This window comes from Melopsittacus undulatus, chromosome Z (assembly GCF_012275295.1).
Source record: "Melopsittacus undulatus isolate bMelUnd1 chromosome Z, bMelUnd1.mat.Z, whole genome shotgun sequence".
In the NCBI taxonomy this organism is placed as follows: domain Eukaryota; kingdom Metazoa; phylum Chordata; class Aves; order Psittaciformes; family Psittaculidae; genus Melopsittacus; species Melopsittacus undulatus.
In genome coordinates, this window is record NC_047557.1 from 25,403,964 (window position 1) to 25,421,194 (window position 17,231).

General features: G+C 38.4%; 1 protein-coding gene across 2 annotated transcripts in view; it reads right to left on the reverse strand.

Annotated features, from left to right (window-relative positions):
• The window catches only part of PDE8B (phosphodiesterase 8B), a 74,333-nt gene that overhangs the window by 34,163 nt on the left and 22,939 nt on the right, over window positions 1-17,231 (reverse strand). For both annotated transcript variants that reach the window (XM_034072546.1, XM_034072545.1), the window contains exons 2-3: window positions 5,518-5,574; window positions 613-803 (exon numbers count right to left, since the gene is read on the reverse strand). In XM_034072546.1, coding sequence (XP_033928437.1) covers window positions 613-803; window positions 5,518-5,574 — 248 coding nt within the window. The remainder of the gene's footprint in view (window positions 1-612; window positions 804-5,517; window positions 5,575-17,231) is intronic.

The window sequence follows — 17,231 nt, forward strand, 5'->3', positions numbered from 1 at the left end:
TAGAAGAACTTCCATCAGCACAAGTATTTGAGCTTTAAAATGCTCCCTGTCATCCAGATGGGACATTTCAGCTCAGGGTGGACTGAGCAGCACGGAATCGTCTATGGTACAAAAGGTATGCTTCAGCTGACACAGTGTATTTTAGCAAAGAATCACTTAGAATTCTAAGTGCTTGCAACCTTAGAGCCACTAACACAGTCATGTGAACCAGAAGAGTGATGGGAACTTTTGTGAAGAGCTGGCAGTGCCTGACTTGGTGAACAAACATGCACATTCCTTTGAAGCCCTACAGCTTCAGACTTTGCAGCAGCATTAACCCAAGAAAGAAGTAGGCACAGACAGCAGGGAATAATTTCACAACAGCTCTCACTTATGCTCTGAAAGAAGTCCATGACCTAAAGAGACAGTTCTACAAATCAGCTTTGCCAAAGTGTATTTTTCGTATTGTTCTGCTCTTAAAGATGCATGCAAAGCTCCTGGCCTCAATCCCCAAACTTTCTTTTTACTGTGGGTTTTGGGCTTCTTATTTATTTATGTATTTATTTATGTTTTAATGTTCAGCATGTTCTGAAATTCAGGAGAAGCAAAAGAGCATAAGATCCTTTAGGTTACCTGCAGATATCTTCTGCATCAAAATATCTGGAGTTCCTGTGATCTATAACAATTATTTCCTGGTGCTTATCAAGAAAACATTCAAGTGCTGACTCTGGAGTACGTGCAATATTGCACCTGTATCCAGCTCTGTCACAAGCCCACCAGAAACCATCACTCTGGCTGTCTTCTTTTGCAAAGATCAGTAAAACCTGCAGAGCATGCAAAACAGCAGCATCACATTATGCATACAAAAGAGTTTTCTGCTTGGTGCAAATCTTAGCAAACTTCTGCTACATGAAAAACTGTCTGCTTTGAAAGTGTAAAGCCTGATCTGCAGACCGTAAAACAGCTGATGCAGTAGCACAACTTTCTTAATAGATAGATTATTAGTAGATAATCAATAATTAATTGCATAGGACTGATAGGTAGAAAAAAACTGGCTGCCAGATGATGAGTCTCCTATCTGACGTTCAAAGTCAATCAGCAGCCACCCAGAGTAGGTAGGTACATGTTCCAACATCATTGCCACTCTCATCAGGCCATCCCAGCTATACACACCTTAAATTGTAATGACATGTCTGAAATATAACTGCCTTAATTATCCCTCTTCAGGGACAATTAACACAGTTTTATTCATTATATCTTCTTTGATGTGCAACAAAATGAAGTTTACCCATGTTCTTTCAAAACTGAGAAGAAAAACAGACAAGTAGGAATAGACAGGGCAGAGCAGGGGAAAAAAGCCCTTCTTTCAGACATAACAATTTTTACTAAATAAATTATCTCTAATTACATATATGACATAGTTTCAACAACCTCAGCTGAACACTTAAGGAATTGCTCACACAAGATCAGGTAGGATGTGTGCAAAGGTGCTGTTCAAAAAATCAGATTGATGCTGTAGGAGATCTGTTTGCTAACTGACATATGGAATAACAGAATATAGGTTGAAAACAGCTTTATTTGTTTGCTGCTTGTGTGAAAGAAAGAGTGTTTTTAAGACGGAACAGATTTTTCATCCTTGCTCTAGAATACATGTGTTACCAGTATTTGGATTATATAGCTAGGAACACAAGTCACATAGACAACTCCTTCACAATTTGCTTATATTTGCCATAGCAACTGGTCACTAACCAGGCCACCCTGTGTGACAGATGAAATAAAAAAGTTAATTTAGTGTAAATATGCTATGAAAAAGAAGGCCTCAAAACTGCACAGAAAGACAATGGGCAGAGAATAATCTATGTATGAAACCATATCCTGTTCATTTCACAAATGAAAGTAATCCCCCGACTTCCCTGAAAAACAAACAACTGTCTCAGCAAAACATGAGATTTTGTCCCAAGCTCATAGGAAATGTCAATAACCTTCCATCTGTGTTTCTCTATGAAGCTGTGGTGTCATCACATGAAGTTCAACACCATCAGTCCAGAAGCCAGAGAAGGTGGCCACAATTTTTCTTGTTTTTTGAGTTGTCTGGATTGCTAATTTCTAAACAATAAACAATTAATGTTACTCTGGTGGGATAGCCAGTCAAGGTTTCATTGAGCAGGGAAAGAAAATTGTATGGAATTTCCATAAGTTTTAATAAATAAGAAGTTTCAATTTATTAGAGGCAGTATTTTTAATTACAGTTAAAGTATTTTTTTTAACAAAGAAGTAATTAATTACAGTTAAAGCAAGCAGATTTGGGCTACTGACACTCAATATCCAAGGCAACTGTTGTCACACTACCTAATCCCTGCAACCATTGAAGTGCTGGGAAGGAGTGATATGGCAGATACTCAGGAAAGACCTTACTTTCTCTTGTTGGTTTACAACTGGTATGAGTTTTATTTTGCTCCTATTTTGATCAGTACAATATGTCTCAGAAAACTGATTTTTTTAGGGCACATATTTTGATATCTTCCTTCTCTATTTCCAAACTGGGAATGTTAAAAGGATTGCAAAATGTAATCATTCACCAGCTGTAAAATAATGGAGTTTAATTACACCACCTAATCTTCCACTGGTACCTAACTACCACTGTGTGAATCCTTCTGAGAATATTAACTTCTGAAGGTAAAGCATTACTATCATGCTTTCTCATTAACATTTGCATGAAGTTTACTATAACTAGAAATATATTGCAGGATATGTTCTCAAAGTCAATATAAAAATCTAACAATACATATAAAATATACTACAAGGAAAAGCTTGAATTCAATCTGTGTTTCTTGGCAAAAACCCCTATGTAGCTTTGTGTGTGGTGTGTGTGTGTGCAATTTGTCAGTAAACTGTAAAACGGTAAAAAGATCATTCTACTCAGTGCTGCCCTTGTTTAGGAGCCCTGTGACCTTCTCCTGTGGAGAGCTTTACATTTGTTTGTGATTTACTGTAATTTTTACCATCTTTCTAAGTATTTGCTTTGCTCAGTACTATATGCCTTGTTCCCAGTTCATCATACAAATACAGAAAATGGACAGAGATTTGCTTTAAAGAATTCAAAATAAACCAAGAGACACCAGCTAGTGCAGCCATGTAGGGTACCAGAACAAAACTGAGAAAATTACAAACAGCAACTTCAGAAGTGAAAATAAAGCTGCTTAATTATTTTTATGTTATTGTATCTCTGCAAGAGAGTTTTAAGGTGGAAAACACATAGCAGCTCTGAATTAAGTTAGGGAAGAGCTCTTGTTACATTGAAAATAGGCATGGGGACACAGTAAAATGCTGTGCATCATTATCCTTCCTTTGCAGCTCAGCAGGGAAGATGACTATCATCAGAACAGAAACGGAGTTTGATGTCAATGCTGTGAAAGAGATGATGGCAAATGAATGCCCCAAGAAGTGAGAAAATGCAGTATTTGAAGGGTGGGAAAGGAAGGAACAGACACATCCAAGCCTTGGTAAGTAATAAGACAGGGTTTTTTATGTGCACTAAACTTTTATAAAACCCACCCTTCTCCTGTGCCCTCTGGAGACAGTGCATTTATATGTACTTTTACCGTGGTCATTTCTAAGGCCTCAGAACCCAACTTTGCCTATTTGCAAGTCTTGGTACCAACTCAGGATAAACATGCAAGCAGCGTGTGAGGAAGGTGTTTGGAGTGTCAGAGCTGGTAGGTTTTTCTCCTTCCCCCTTAAGGCAAGCAGCAGCTGGGTCACAATCTAGTACAAACCAAACCAGATTTGTCCTTCAACACAGATGAACATGAATTTCAGAGAGTAATCTATTAAAAGGTTTATGGCAGGTCACAGTCGTAAGTAAGGTCACCTCTCAAGACAAAAAATACGCGCCATTTTGAGGTTGGCACAGGTGCCCTGTGACAGCATAAAACAACCACCAGAATAAAAATAACTGCTAAGAAAAACTCTGGTGGCAATTGTTGTAACAAAATAAATGGACTTATCAGACAATTGTGAACATGATTAAGCACCTGCAAATAGACATGTAAAATATGGTATTCAGTAGCTGTTTGCATTGCACAGAGAAACACGTAAATTCCATTGTCTAGGTGGAATAAAAGATTAATACGCATTTTTCAAATGCATAGATGTGTGCAATACTTGCACACAATACTCACTTGAGGTGAGTTTACACAAAGTGTTTTCCCTTTACCATAAATAAGTTAGCATATGGCAATGTCTTTAAGGAAAACTAATCAGTTAATAGTTTTACTTCGGCTCTGCTTTTTGCTTTGCTTAAGGACTTCTATTTCAGCACCATAGACTCTCACTTGTGAACTCTAGGGAGAAAGTAACATCCACACCTGATAAGACACCAAGAAAAATGTCAAACAGTTAGAAAGAACCAAAACCCCATTTGCTTTTCTTATATGGAAAATCTTCACTTACAACAGCTACGACTGGTACTGTAATACTTTGGCAAATCCAGTTTCTACAAAGTAAAATCCTGACATAAGCAGTGAGTGTATCTGTGTTTGTTAAACATCTGCTTGACATTCTTTCTGAAGATGATCACAGTCTAAAGAATATTTTTTGTGAAGAGTTCCACACTTTTATGTTGAAATTCCTTGCAAAATCAAAGACTGGTCTGCTGCTGAAACCACTGTTCCACAGTCATAATATAAACAGTTTCATCAGATGAAGTCATCCTTAAGACTGAATGCTTAATACAGAAATAAATATATAAAGCTTTTTGATGCATATACACATGATTTATTTTCCTTGGGAACAGCATTTCTTCCACTTGTAGGTTTTTCCTCTCATAGCAAGATACAGAAGCCAACCCACAAAATGAAAAGGTGACTGGTGACTAAATGTCTCTGTGACCCAAAAAGTTAATTCAAATGAATGTCGTGTCACTAGAGCAATGTTAAAGACTAAGATTATTTAATTTCCTGATATCTGAGAGCTCTAACACCCACTATAAGCTAAATTAAAAAGGAAAAAAACAAACGCTTGGCATCTGTTTACTGGCACAGGAACAAAACGTACAGAAGCAAGTGAGGGTGAGAGCTGTGCTCCTTAAGCTGAAGTTGAACATGTATTGTTTGATATCTTGGATTGGTGACCTGTAGAAGCAGTTCTCTGTTTTGTTGTGCAAAAACCAGCAAAACTCAAAGGGTACTTAAATTTTATAACAGAGTTCTCTGCTTTTGTGTATCAGAACAGAACAGATTTTAGATACAGGGAGGCAGCTCTTTCCCTTGCAAATGCACGTACACACACACTCCTATTGACAGGACTTATAAAAGGAATGATCTGATGTTAATGGAAATCTAAGCACCTTGTTTACCAAGTTAATTTACTTGTACATCTCTTCTGAAGCAATCAGATAAACCAAAACACCGATTACCCATCTCACAGTCCTTGAACAAGTAAAATGAAACACTATGCTTAACTACAGGGGTTGAACCTTCATTTCTTCATCCATTAACACTGAATTGATTGTATCAAGAAACGGAAAGAGCATCTTACCTGAATTGGATCTTGTGTCAGTCTCATGGGCCCAATTTGTACTTCTGTCGCTGAACCCTGTTAAAGAAAAGTGATACGGATATTTTTTCCCACTCTGGTTCTTAACAAGATGGCATTTTACATGCAAGAGTGAAAGATCAAGCAGAACCATGAAAGACTCTCAAAGGCAGGCAGACATATGACAAGCAGCATTAACATAGTTGCTTTGAAGTGTATCTTTCATAAGCATATCTTACCAAACTCCCAATTTTGTTTTATTTACCTTTAAGTTAAAAATTGTAAGTTTTTAAATGAGGAAACGAGAAACACCACTTCCTTTCCCCTCTTGCCCCGACAGAGTACCTTGGTTACACAGAAGGACTTGTATTTTGTTTAGGACCACAGAAAGTTTTTTTTTTTTTTAATGGCCAAAATTTGCTTACTCATTTGAATGTGATACAGAACTTGTATTAAAGGTCTTGTGACATATATTCAATAATACCTTAATTGGTCTGGTTAGGAAAAAAGTTACCTATTTAGACAAGAGAACTTCTTTGGACTGCAGATTTAAAATCATTTTTCAGAACCATAGCCTTCATTTTGCAGGAAAAAAACACTGTTACCATGTGAACCATGACATTTTCAGAAGATATGAGAGCATATCATAATTTAAAGCTACTGTAAGAGAGCCAGCACACATTGGCTGTGGCTGCTTTGGTTGCCAATATTTCCTAGGAGTTGAATTACCTTAATACTTTTAGTGTCTTGATACATTTCAGTACACTTCTCCTGTACACTACTGATTTGTTTCACTTCAGACCATTAGCCATAGAAGGTTGTTAAGCAACTGAACAATACCTATGTCCACCCACAGATGCATGTACTTAAGGAAAAGAGTCTTTGAGGCCTTAAAATATTGTTCCCCTCTTGTGTATGGAGGATTATTTGCAAGTTTGTAATCTCCAGAAGGGCAGATTCTCTGTGTTGCTGGTACCAGTCACCCCAGGTGTAGGCAAGTTAAAGCAATTGCTCCTTCAGGCACGTAGTTTGAAAGAAGCCCTAACTGTACGCAGATTCTCAGGCTTGTTCCCTGGCACACAGGCATCCTGGAGCCTAATTTGTGCAGCATTTTTCTCTACAGTTATTGTTAGTTTGAGCCTTCTGTCTAGGTACTACCTTGTTCTTAATTTCAGGATTTTTCAAAGGAATGCATATGAACATTCAAAATGGATGAAGTTACCAGTATTCAACTTTTTCCCTTAGAGAATACAATACTTTGTTAAGCATTAACAGCCTTAACTTCACATGAGACAGTGGTATTATGTATAGCTACAACTGACACGCTGGACTTTCATGCACCACTGGACATCCATTCTTCTCAGCCCAACAACGTACGTCAGAAGGTGGTAACTGGCAGGACTCCAAAAGATTAAACCACAAAGCCTGCGACTGTTTTCCAAAGCAAAAACTGCCCCCAATATAAGTGTAGTTAACCTCTCCTTTTCTCATACAATAGCTTAACTTCCCACTTGAGCTCCTGCCATAGCAAAATGTAACTTAATGCCAGAAAGTGTATCAGAATACAAAGTTAGCACCCACCACTAACCATGAGTTGTAAGGTTTGAGAAACAGTTCTCTGAAAGCTCCCAACTGATCTTCCCACCCAGCAAAACAGGAAAACAGCACATTCACCCTCCAGTGCTGGAGGAAACTTTTAACTACACTTTTTATCATTATTCATTTTGATTAAAAAAAAAAAAAGAAAAGTTTTAAAGTAGACTCATTAGATGAATCTGTAAGAATACATGACAGGCTTGGGTCAGTACCACTGAAAAACCTTCTTTTCTTACAAGGTCTGGTTGTCCCAGAATTTACTGATCAAGAGCCCGGGATCCTTCACAGAAGACAGTTGGGACACAGATATTTATATTATTATCCATTTATTAATGGGATACCAACATAGAACCATAAAAGCATAGAATGGTTTGGGTTAGAAAGGACCTTAAGATCATCTAGTTCCAATCCCCGTGCCATGGGCAGGAACACCTCATCCTAGACCATGTTGCCTAAGGCTCTGCCCAACCTGCCATTGAACACAACTGAATAGATCGAAGCAGGGAAGTCTCTAAATTCTTTTACAGAGAGTCCTTTACAGGGTAGCCACTTGTCTTAGCCTGGCTGTTTTAAAATAATGACAATAAATCCACACCACTGGGACACTAGGTTTCTCTTCCTGCTGCTTCTGTGTCAGTGTCATGAATAGAAAATACCTGAATAGAAGAACCTAAAAATCAAGTTTTCTTCCTCTTCCTCTTTCCCAGTTTCAGGGTGTTCCTGCCTTTGCTAAGGGTACAAAAGCTTCATGAGATTAGAAAATCTGAGAGCCCCAGTGTATGTGAACTTATCCCTATCCTTTTCTGTGCAGACATGATAGGGCCAGAACCACACATGGATGCAGAAAACGTGCTGCTATACCTGAAAGATTGCTATAACCTTTAAGTCCCTAACTTGCTCAACAATATATAATACATGGAAATACATGCTTATATAATACATGGAAACAAATGGTAATGAACCTTAGCATAGGAAAAATTAATAAACTGCATCAGATACAGCAAAAAAGTATGTCTGAAATCCTCGTTCCTGGACTTGGAGCTCTGAGTTTTACTTTACAAGCTAGATCAAGCCCTTGGACTTATATGCCCAAATTGCTCTGGGAATAAGCAACCGTCTCACTTTTCTCTTTCAAAACACAGCTACAGTATGCAGCAAGAATGAGGGCCTGGCCTTCACAAGGTCCTACAGATCTCTCTTTGGCCTGAAGGAATTAATTCCACATCTTCCTACCTCCAGAAGAGTCTGATTGTGTGGATGTTGCATATCAGTGATACCATGACCATACCTCTGCTCATTTCCTGACTTAAGTCAATATCTCATTGCTGATGATTTCCAATTTAAATAAATCTCTCATTATGTGATTGACTGTCAGGAAGGGCTGATAGAGCTGGAACCTGAACGAATTAGAACAGTAGCTCATGACATACATTTCTGGTAAAACCATGGATACAAGCCTGGTTCCAAAGAGGTCAGTGAGAAAATTCCTGATTTCAGTGAGCATGTTTAGAAGCAAAGAAATCATAAATAAACTAACCATGAGCAAACAACCAAAGCTTAAAAACAGTGAAGAAATTTTTGTTTTAACATTTTAAACCATATTGTTTCCAGTATAATTCTAAACTCCAAGGCAATCTCACCAGGAATTGGCTATTAATCAAGTAATTAAAGAAAAAGACAATGATACTTTCTTAACATGCATGTTTTTATGTAAATCAGAGATCGTCAATTACCTAAAGCGGTACCATTAAGCAAAACATACTTACCACTTCATTAAAGTTCTGCCCTTTTAAATCACCAACACAAAAATTTTCACCCTGTTTATGCCTACAGATTTACAGCCCCTGCAGTTTATGAATCATCAATAGTTAGTAACACAACCACTGTAAAAATAATTACTAATTAGTACAGCAAAATCTCCTTGAACGATTCTTGATTGTTCCAGAGCAAAAACATCAATTAAAACCAACCAACCAGTGAAGCAAAGGTGTTGGTGAATTTAGCCTCCTACAAAGGCTCAGGATGGGTGTGCCTGTTGAGAAGCATCACATAGATGCTATGGACACCCTTTTGCCCTAAAAACCTCTTCCCCTTGCCCCCTATATTTTCTTTCCTCTTTAGTCACTCCCACAAGGAAACATCCCTTCCCTCACTTTTGTAGCATGTTTTCAGACATGCTTTGCTTTGTAAGCAAGTAACAGGATTCTCTTTTTGACCCAGCTCTCCTCATCTTTGCTAGGGCTCACTTGCAATTCTTTCCATTTCAGCTTTCCCTATCCACGCAGCTAGTGAGTGTTGACACCTCTGCCCATCCGTTGTCTATTACCAGTTACATATTCAATTATACCACTATTTTCAGCCTCAAATCCCTTCCTCTTATTTTTTTTTTATTTTTTTTTTTCCCAGGCCAGTCTTCAGTTCTGAAAAGGATTACAGTTGTGTGTGACTTTAACCCTGCTTGAATTCCCTTACAGGACACAAGGCCCATATCTTGTTCTTCAACATCCCTGGCTTGGAGCTGGTGTCCTGCTCCTGTTCCTGCTACAATACATCTGACCAGGGTGTCCAGCTCCTCTTCCACTGTTTAGCAACATTCTGCCACTCTCTTTTTCTCCTTCTTTTCTTTGCCTGTCTTTCTCAGAAGAACTGTATCCCAATCTTTCTCCTGTTCTTTTACTTTATTATCACTTCTGCTCTATTCAGCTCCCACCCACTGGAATTTTTCTATAGTTTTATACCTCACTACTCCTTCTCTGTTTGGAGTCTTCCTATGTTTCTTTGCAAGCTTCAGCTCTTTCAGGGGATATCACTTGACCTATCTAGCAATTTGTGTGTATCAAAGAAGGGGCAGATTTACAGGGGAAAATTTAAGAATTCACAAAGATGAATTCAGTCAGATGTCACCTCTGACTGAAGAAGCCCCTAAACAATAAGCTGGCAAAGGCTGTGAGAATAAACAGGATAGATCACTACACACTCTTGCTGGAGTCTTGGTCCTGAGTTAGATGGCTTTTGGCCTGACTTCCATGGCTTTTCCAGACACTGTCTTTCCCCAGTTCACTCATTTGACAAGCTGCCTCTGTTCATCCTCTCCACCCATCAATACAGCTACTCCCCAACTCTCTCTCATGAAGCACCACTCTTTGCCACCTCTGCTGTCAAGTTCTGATGTGTTTTTGTAGGTTTTTTAGTAGTGTTTTTTCTCTCCCCCTGTCCTCTCCTTTCTGTGGCTTTCAGTTACTTGTCTCCCACCTTCCCCGACCGCTCATACCCGGCACTTCGCTGGCTCCCGCGAGAGGGCTGCTAACTCACTCTGCTCCCCAAGCTGCTCCCCTTGTGCCAGCCGATTGCCACCCTTCCAAGGAGTCCAGAAGACCACTAAATAGCTGGATAGCTCAACTCTAAGGTTAATGTAAGATCATGCTGTTTTATTAATTGAAAATAATGATCAAATGCATATGCCATTTAGAAGAAATAAGGCTTCATATTTGTTGACTTTGCTGACAACTGCAAACTCTGCGAGCATCCATAACAGAAGCCTGACCCATCAGATGCACAGGAACTGGTAAAAATACTCATTTTGAAGAGCTAGATCGTCACAATACATGTGACAACATACACTGAGGCACATAGCATGAAAACATTACATACACAGGCAATTAACTGGACCTAAACCTACAAAGACACAAAGGTTTGGCAGGCTTTGCTGTACTTTCATGCACCTAGCTCAAGGGTAATGTTCAGAAACCTGCAATTGGTTCTCTTGCTTCCCAAAATTAAGCAGAATTGAGGTGAGGCCCTCTCAGTGCCTCCAGTTAAACCTATATGTCATTGCACACAATGGAACTGAAAATTTGTGATGGAGAGGAAGAAAGTCAAGGATCTTCCCTTCTGTGTCCACCTTCACCTCTGGGTGGTGAAGTGAGGCTCCTGTTGCATACTGACTCCTTCACCAGTGAGGGAGACCTGTGCCAGAAAAGGAGCATTAAGCGCTCTCTAAATTCCTTTCCCATCTCCCTCTTCCCAGCTAACAATGCTCCTGGTGGGGGAGCAATCACCTGGGAGAGAAGCATCTGAAATCAAACTTGGCTGGACACAAGCTATCATCATCAGATGACCCAGCTCACTGTTGTTCCTGCATCTCCCATGAACTCTGAGAATACCAGCCTGACTATGTCTTTCAGGGGACCTGCTGCAGAAATGCCTCTGAGTGTGAATTCCACATGTCCTTCAGTGTGTCCTGTATGCCAAGACTGTGTATCTCAATAGAGCGAAGACTGGCAACAGTTCTCAGAAAAACAGAAGTCCAAGAACCAAGTTGCTAAAACTGAGTTTCTGTGAATTACACAGTTGGTAGCATGTTGGATGCTTAAGCTGTTTTTTGACTTTGGTTTTCAAAGTCTGCTCCTACAACTGCTTCTGTGCAAAGCTGCAAAGATCTGTATGATCAGAGTCAGCTTCAGGAACAGATGTTAAGATTTCTATCTTTCTTCCTTCATCCTCATTCCACTCTATGTGGTTTCCTGGCTTGTGTTTCAAATAAGAAATTAGAAAAGTAAGTATTTGAAAAGTATTTCTTCTTTGTTTCTCACTCCTTCCGCCCTCTCACCCCACAACATAACTAATCGCTTTTTAAGCAATTATAGATAGCAGTGATCTTGCTGCTTCAATCTAAAATAAGTAATAAAGGAAGAAAAGCAAACCAGTCAGATTCAGGTAAACCTCTGAAAGACATGGGGAAGAGAAAGAGGAACAAAGGACAGATAGCACAAACAGGTCACAAAAATTGGATCACACTGAGAGAAAAATAATTGTGAAAGAAAAATGTACCAGTGTCAAGTTGCTAGCAATTTTAGGTAATCTCTTGAACAAGCAAGCTGACTCTTATCAAATAATTCTGTGAGCTCTAATGTAACAGATGTGTACCTGGTATAAAATGGTAACTGAAGAAAGAATATTATATTAGGACTTTTTGCATTCTGCTCACATTTTGGTAGTAGCTTCCTTATGAATACATTATCATAATAGGAAGTAAAACAATCAAGTAGAAAAGACACTATTTTTGGCTATTATTTTGTTGAATTTGGCATACAAACTACCATTGTCAATTAGTCCTCAATTCAACTTACAGCAGCAACTTACTGCTTTGAGACCTGTTTAGGGAAGATAGGTTATCAAAAACCCCACAATGCATAAGAGTGGTCCATGTCTCTCTTATTCCTATAATTTGCAAATTAATGCTTCCAATAGGATCGGGAAGAAATCCTTCAGGTGTTTGTACATAAAATTTCACCCCAAATTTTTCTTACATGGATTCAAGGCTCGTCTTCTGAACATTGGTCCTAGTAAGACTAGTACCACAACTCTGATTCTTGATGTTAGCACGAAATAGATTTGGTGTCCAAACTTCAGTTAGTTGAACACAGTTGATTAGGACATCTGTTAATAAAACCCTACAAACCTCTGGAGAGGTTTCTAAACACATTCCCATGCCCTTTATACAAAGTCTTTGAGGAACAACTGAAAGTTGGCCAGAACAACCAATCCTGGCCCAACATTCTGCCTCCAGAATTGGCCAAGTCAGACAACAAACCCAAAACGGCAAAACCAGGACAAGCACAAACTGACACTGTCCCTTATACCACCTAAACTCAGTGCTCGTAAGTAACCTCAGCTTATGCTTTCCTTACAGAAAAAAACTCTGCTAACTCTTTCCCAGTCCATCGTTTTGCCCAGTTACATACCACATGTATTTGTGCTGTGCTATATCTCTAGACGTAGTGTCTTGCCCAGTATGGAAACAGATGTAGTTCCTAGATCATCTTCGGTACCCTTTATGGAAGACTAATGTGTCATTATCTGTTTTTCACTCCTCTGGCACTGATATCAGTTTAAAGAATAGCTGATACACCTTAGTAGTTCACCAATTTCAGATTTATGTTCCTTGTGAACCCTTGGGTGAATTAGCTTACCTTCCAACCCAGCAATTTTTTTCTTCTCCATCACCTCCTTCCTATAGCAGAGCAATAAATGGTCCACATTCCAAAACCTACTACCCACACATCTCTTTTTCAAGTGCAAAGTGCCCAGAGAGGTGCCTCAAATGACTTGTCAGCTATTCACATTGCTTGAGAAGGGTATGGTATCAAAAGATGTAGCTATCATTATCAGTGTACTCACTGACAGTGATGCTTTCATGCCAATGAAATTAGAAAAAAAAAGCTATAAATTAATTTTATTAGGTTAAATATACACCAGGATGTAAATATACATCGAATTACAAAATGCTGCATCACAGTCTGATACCAAACACTTTTCTTTCATAAAATTCTATCTTTAAGGCATCCTGTCTTTCTCACTCTAAATTCAGTATTGATTTTTAGGGAAAGAGTAGTATTCCTTAATGGGTTTTCTGGTTAATGTTTTACATGCAAGTCTACAGAAACGAGAAAAATATGGCATAGTTGACATTTCCTACCTTTTGATAAGAAAGCTAAGCATTTATTCCTCTTTACCTTAAGCCATTCTAAGGTATTGCAGGTTCCTTATTCTTGTGTTTATGTAGTTTAGGGGCACACTTGTTTAAATTGGCTGGATTGCTATCCATACAAATACAAAAATTTGAGAAATTAAATTGGCTGTGACATGGTATCTTTTCAAGATAACAGCTTCTTATCCACAGATGCTGTTAGGATGTTTAATCCCCTCGCCTCCGCAAAAACCAAACCAAAACCCACTACCAAAAAAAAGAAAAGCAAAAAACAACTTGCAGCATTTCTTCCTAATTAGGGGATTGAAACATGGCAAAAATCTAATTCATAGCTTTCAAGTAGCATTTCAACTAGGTGTTTCTGCACACATTGCAGCAGGACATATAATTTAAGAGCATATCTTTCTCCACTGATTACCTATAATGCCTCAAAGTCTATAGCTGTAGGAAACTTACTCCCTTTCCCCAGGTGCTCAGAACCTGAGTAGGATGACTGGCCTGCTAATGTCTAGAGATGTTCAGTGAAACACCAATGAGTAAAAAAACACAAAACTGTGGCTTGAAGGGACTCCTGAATAGCATTTAGTGTCTCCAAGTGATGCTATCACAGTGCACAGTTGGGTCAACCATGCCTCTGATTATCCTTTTCCGGCATGTCTGCTGCTCAGGCAATCACCTCCAGCCTGCACTGACAAGAAAGGTATTAAATTCCACAGACGGGCCAAATGCTTAAACTCCTGAACTACTGTGTACGAAAAATTTCATAACAACACTTTTTTATTTTACTCCTTTCTCTTAACTGTAATATTGAGCAAGTTCAGACCAAACTGGAACTTAAAAAAAAAAAAAACCAAACAAAAACCAACCAAACAAAAAGATTAACTGGTAAACAGATTTCTCTTTGAAATACTTTAAAAAGTGAACATCGAACAGACACTATTGACTCATCCAAAGACAAGAAACTTCAGTAACTCTCCGTATAACTATTGTGGCAAGCTAAAAAATGGCTTTTCTGAGAAAAATATACTTCCACATTTTAATTCAGCTGCACACAGATAGTAAAGAGACTCATGTCACAAATGGCAACATTTTAATACTTGTGGAAAGAAAGCCAATTACAGAATGTAGTCCCCAGTAACATCAGGTTTATTTTAAATAAACAGTGACTTTGTCCACAGAAATTTCTCTCAAAGTCTATTTATTTTGCTAGCACACATATTTCACTTCAGTAAGCATGCAAATATGCATGGCAGGTAAGTTGTGTTACTGTCCTTGAAGTATGAAGTAGAGTGGGGAAAAAACTTTTCAAAATATCTGTCAAAGTAAGCAGAATCTGCCCAAGACTTGTGGAACTTGGCTTGGTGAGACCTCTTTCTGTAGAATGATTTATCATTACTGTTCATTCTCAATTTTGTAGAGCATGAATTGCACATATTACTGAAGAATCCAGTCAAACCTTCTTATATCAATCTTAGGGAAAAATACAGCAACCAAACCTGAACTGTTTCAGAAATACATACAGAGGTATTTAGGAGAGAGCAAAGTCCAAAAATATAAACACAGAAAGATTTCAAAATTAATCTTATTTTTATCCTTCTATGTTCAGCTAGTCAAAAAAGCAATCAGGGTGAGGGTAAGAATGAAGAGTCAAACAAAATTACTTTATGCTGTCATGTAAATTTATGAGGAACCCACACTTTCAATTCTGTACATTATCTTTTCTTTTTTTTCTGTAAGTTAATAAATTAATACATATTCCAAGACATCTTCAGAGAACTCAAAAGACTAGGCTGCCTATGCCAGGAAGAGAGGTAACCAAGGAACATAAAAGGCATCTATGAAATCATGAGTGGTGTAGAGCTGAATGAAGAACGATTCATCAATAGCCTTCACAATACAAGAAATACAATGCTTTCACTTAAACCATCAGGCCACTGAAGGGGGTATTGTTTATAAAGCAGTTGAACAAAATTTACCAAAGTTAGGCCCCTGAGTTGCTGTGAAATATGTCAGTAGGAACATCACAACTCAGAGTCCCCTTACTGACAGGTTAATAGAGGCCCAGGAAGAGATCCCTTTCCATCTGCCCTCTTTCCTATCTCTTGCATAAGGCTCTTTGCTCTTGTCCAAGGCAAGATAATGGGCTGGCAGACTTATGGTTCAATACAGTATATCAACTCTGTATATGGCTCTTAAAATTGATACAAAAAGATTTGAAGTGATTTTCAATATTGGAAGATTTGGGTAATATGATCATATAAATATGAATGAAAAAAGCTAGAACAATAATTTGTAGCAAGCTGCTACCTAAATAATCTGAATCTTCTTAGGCCAGCTCTTTGTCTGAGTAAATAGTCACAACTTATGAAGCACACCATTAGTCTGCAATCAAACAATTTTAAAATGCAAAATTAACTTCGACTTCCAAAGTCTAAGAAAAAACATCTGGAGGTTGTCTGCACTCACCAGAGGGCTGCCAGCTCACCATTTGCTCTACAGACTGTTCAGTTCCCTCCAGCTCATATGGAAGGTGTTGCCAAAACAGATTTCAAGTCCCACTTCTGTAATGAGTTGTGAGGGGTATACTTCCAAGGCTCTGAGATCTCAGTAGGAGTTTGCTGAAATATAGTTATCATATTTGAAATTCCTCATGGAATACGTGAATATTCAGGAGTTTTCCACAAGTCTACTTCTACTGGGAAAGTGCAATCTGAACGAGATTACTGAACAAGAACAAATTAAGATTGACCTGAATTCACAGGTTCCCTCTTGCCTTCAAAACCACTAAGATTATGCTCCTCAGTAGCTGACAGCAGTCAGAAGCAGCACCTCAAATACCAGTTGAAAATGCACACATAGGTGTTATGGACTCCAAGGGTTAAAAGGAAAACAACATTTTGATCCAAGGTATGTACTGTTTTTAATCTACCATTTCTCCAACACCACTCAGTGAAGATGCTTCTGGCTTTCAATATCAACCTTAGAGTTGTTAGCAGGCTCCTTCAGAGATTCATGATGGAAGCATGATGCATGACAATGCTCTTCACATCAGAGCTTTGTCTTAGTACCATCTCTCCTTATGTGTTAAACCCACATAGACATAGCTGGAAAGAATTTCTCCCTGGTTCAACAAGGTCTGTTTATATCTTTTTTTGCTAGATAGTATAAGGTACCTACATATTATCTTGACCTAAACCCAACACCACATTTCTCTTTCTGGAACACAGAAAAACAAAAACCTCAAAGCCAGAACAAAAATATTCTGATAAGAACTAGGCACTTACTGAAGTTCTCTGAGTTGTCTTTCTCTTAGAAAAAGCTCAGCTGTGAAAGTTGATCTACATTTCACAAAAATACCAAAACAAGTTCTAGTAAAGAATAGGGTATTTCTCACTTCTTCAAAGACATGATGATTCTCTCTCCTCCACTCCTTCACACTGCCAGACAGTGTTTGCTTCACAGTTCTTCTGTTTTGATTGTTCAAATCCTGGGAAAGGTAGCTGAAGCCAATTACTTTGGCATTTTAATTAAAATTTTAGCACCCACAAGCTATATCTTAGAATTATACCTACAAACTCTATTAAAAAATAAAACTAAAACCAAACAAACACAAAACCCAAACCAAAATAAT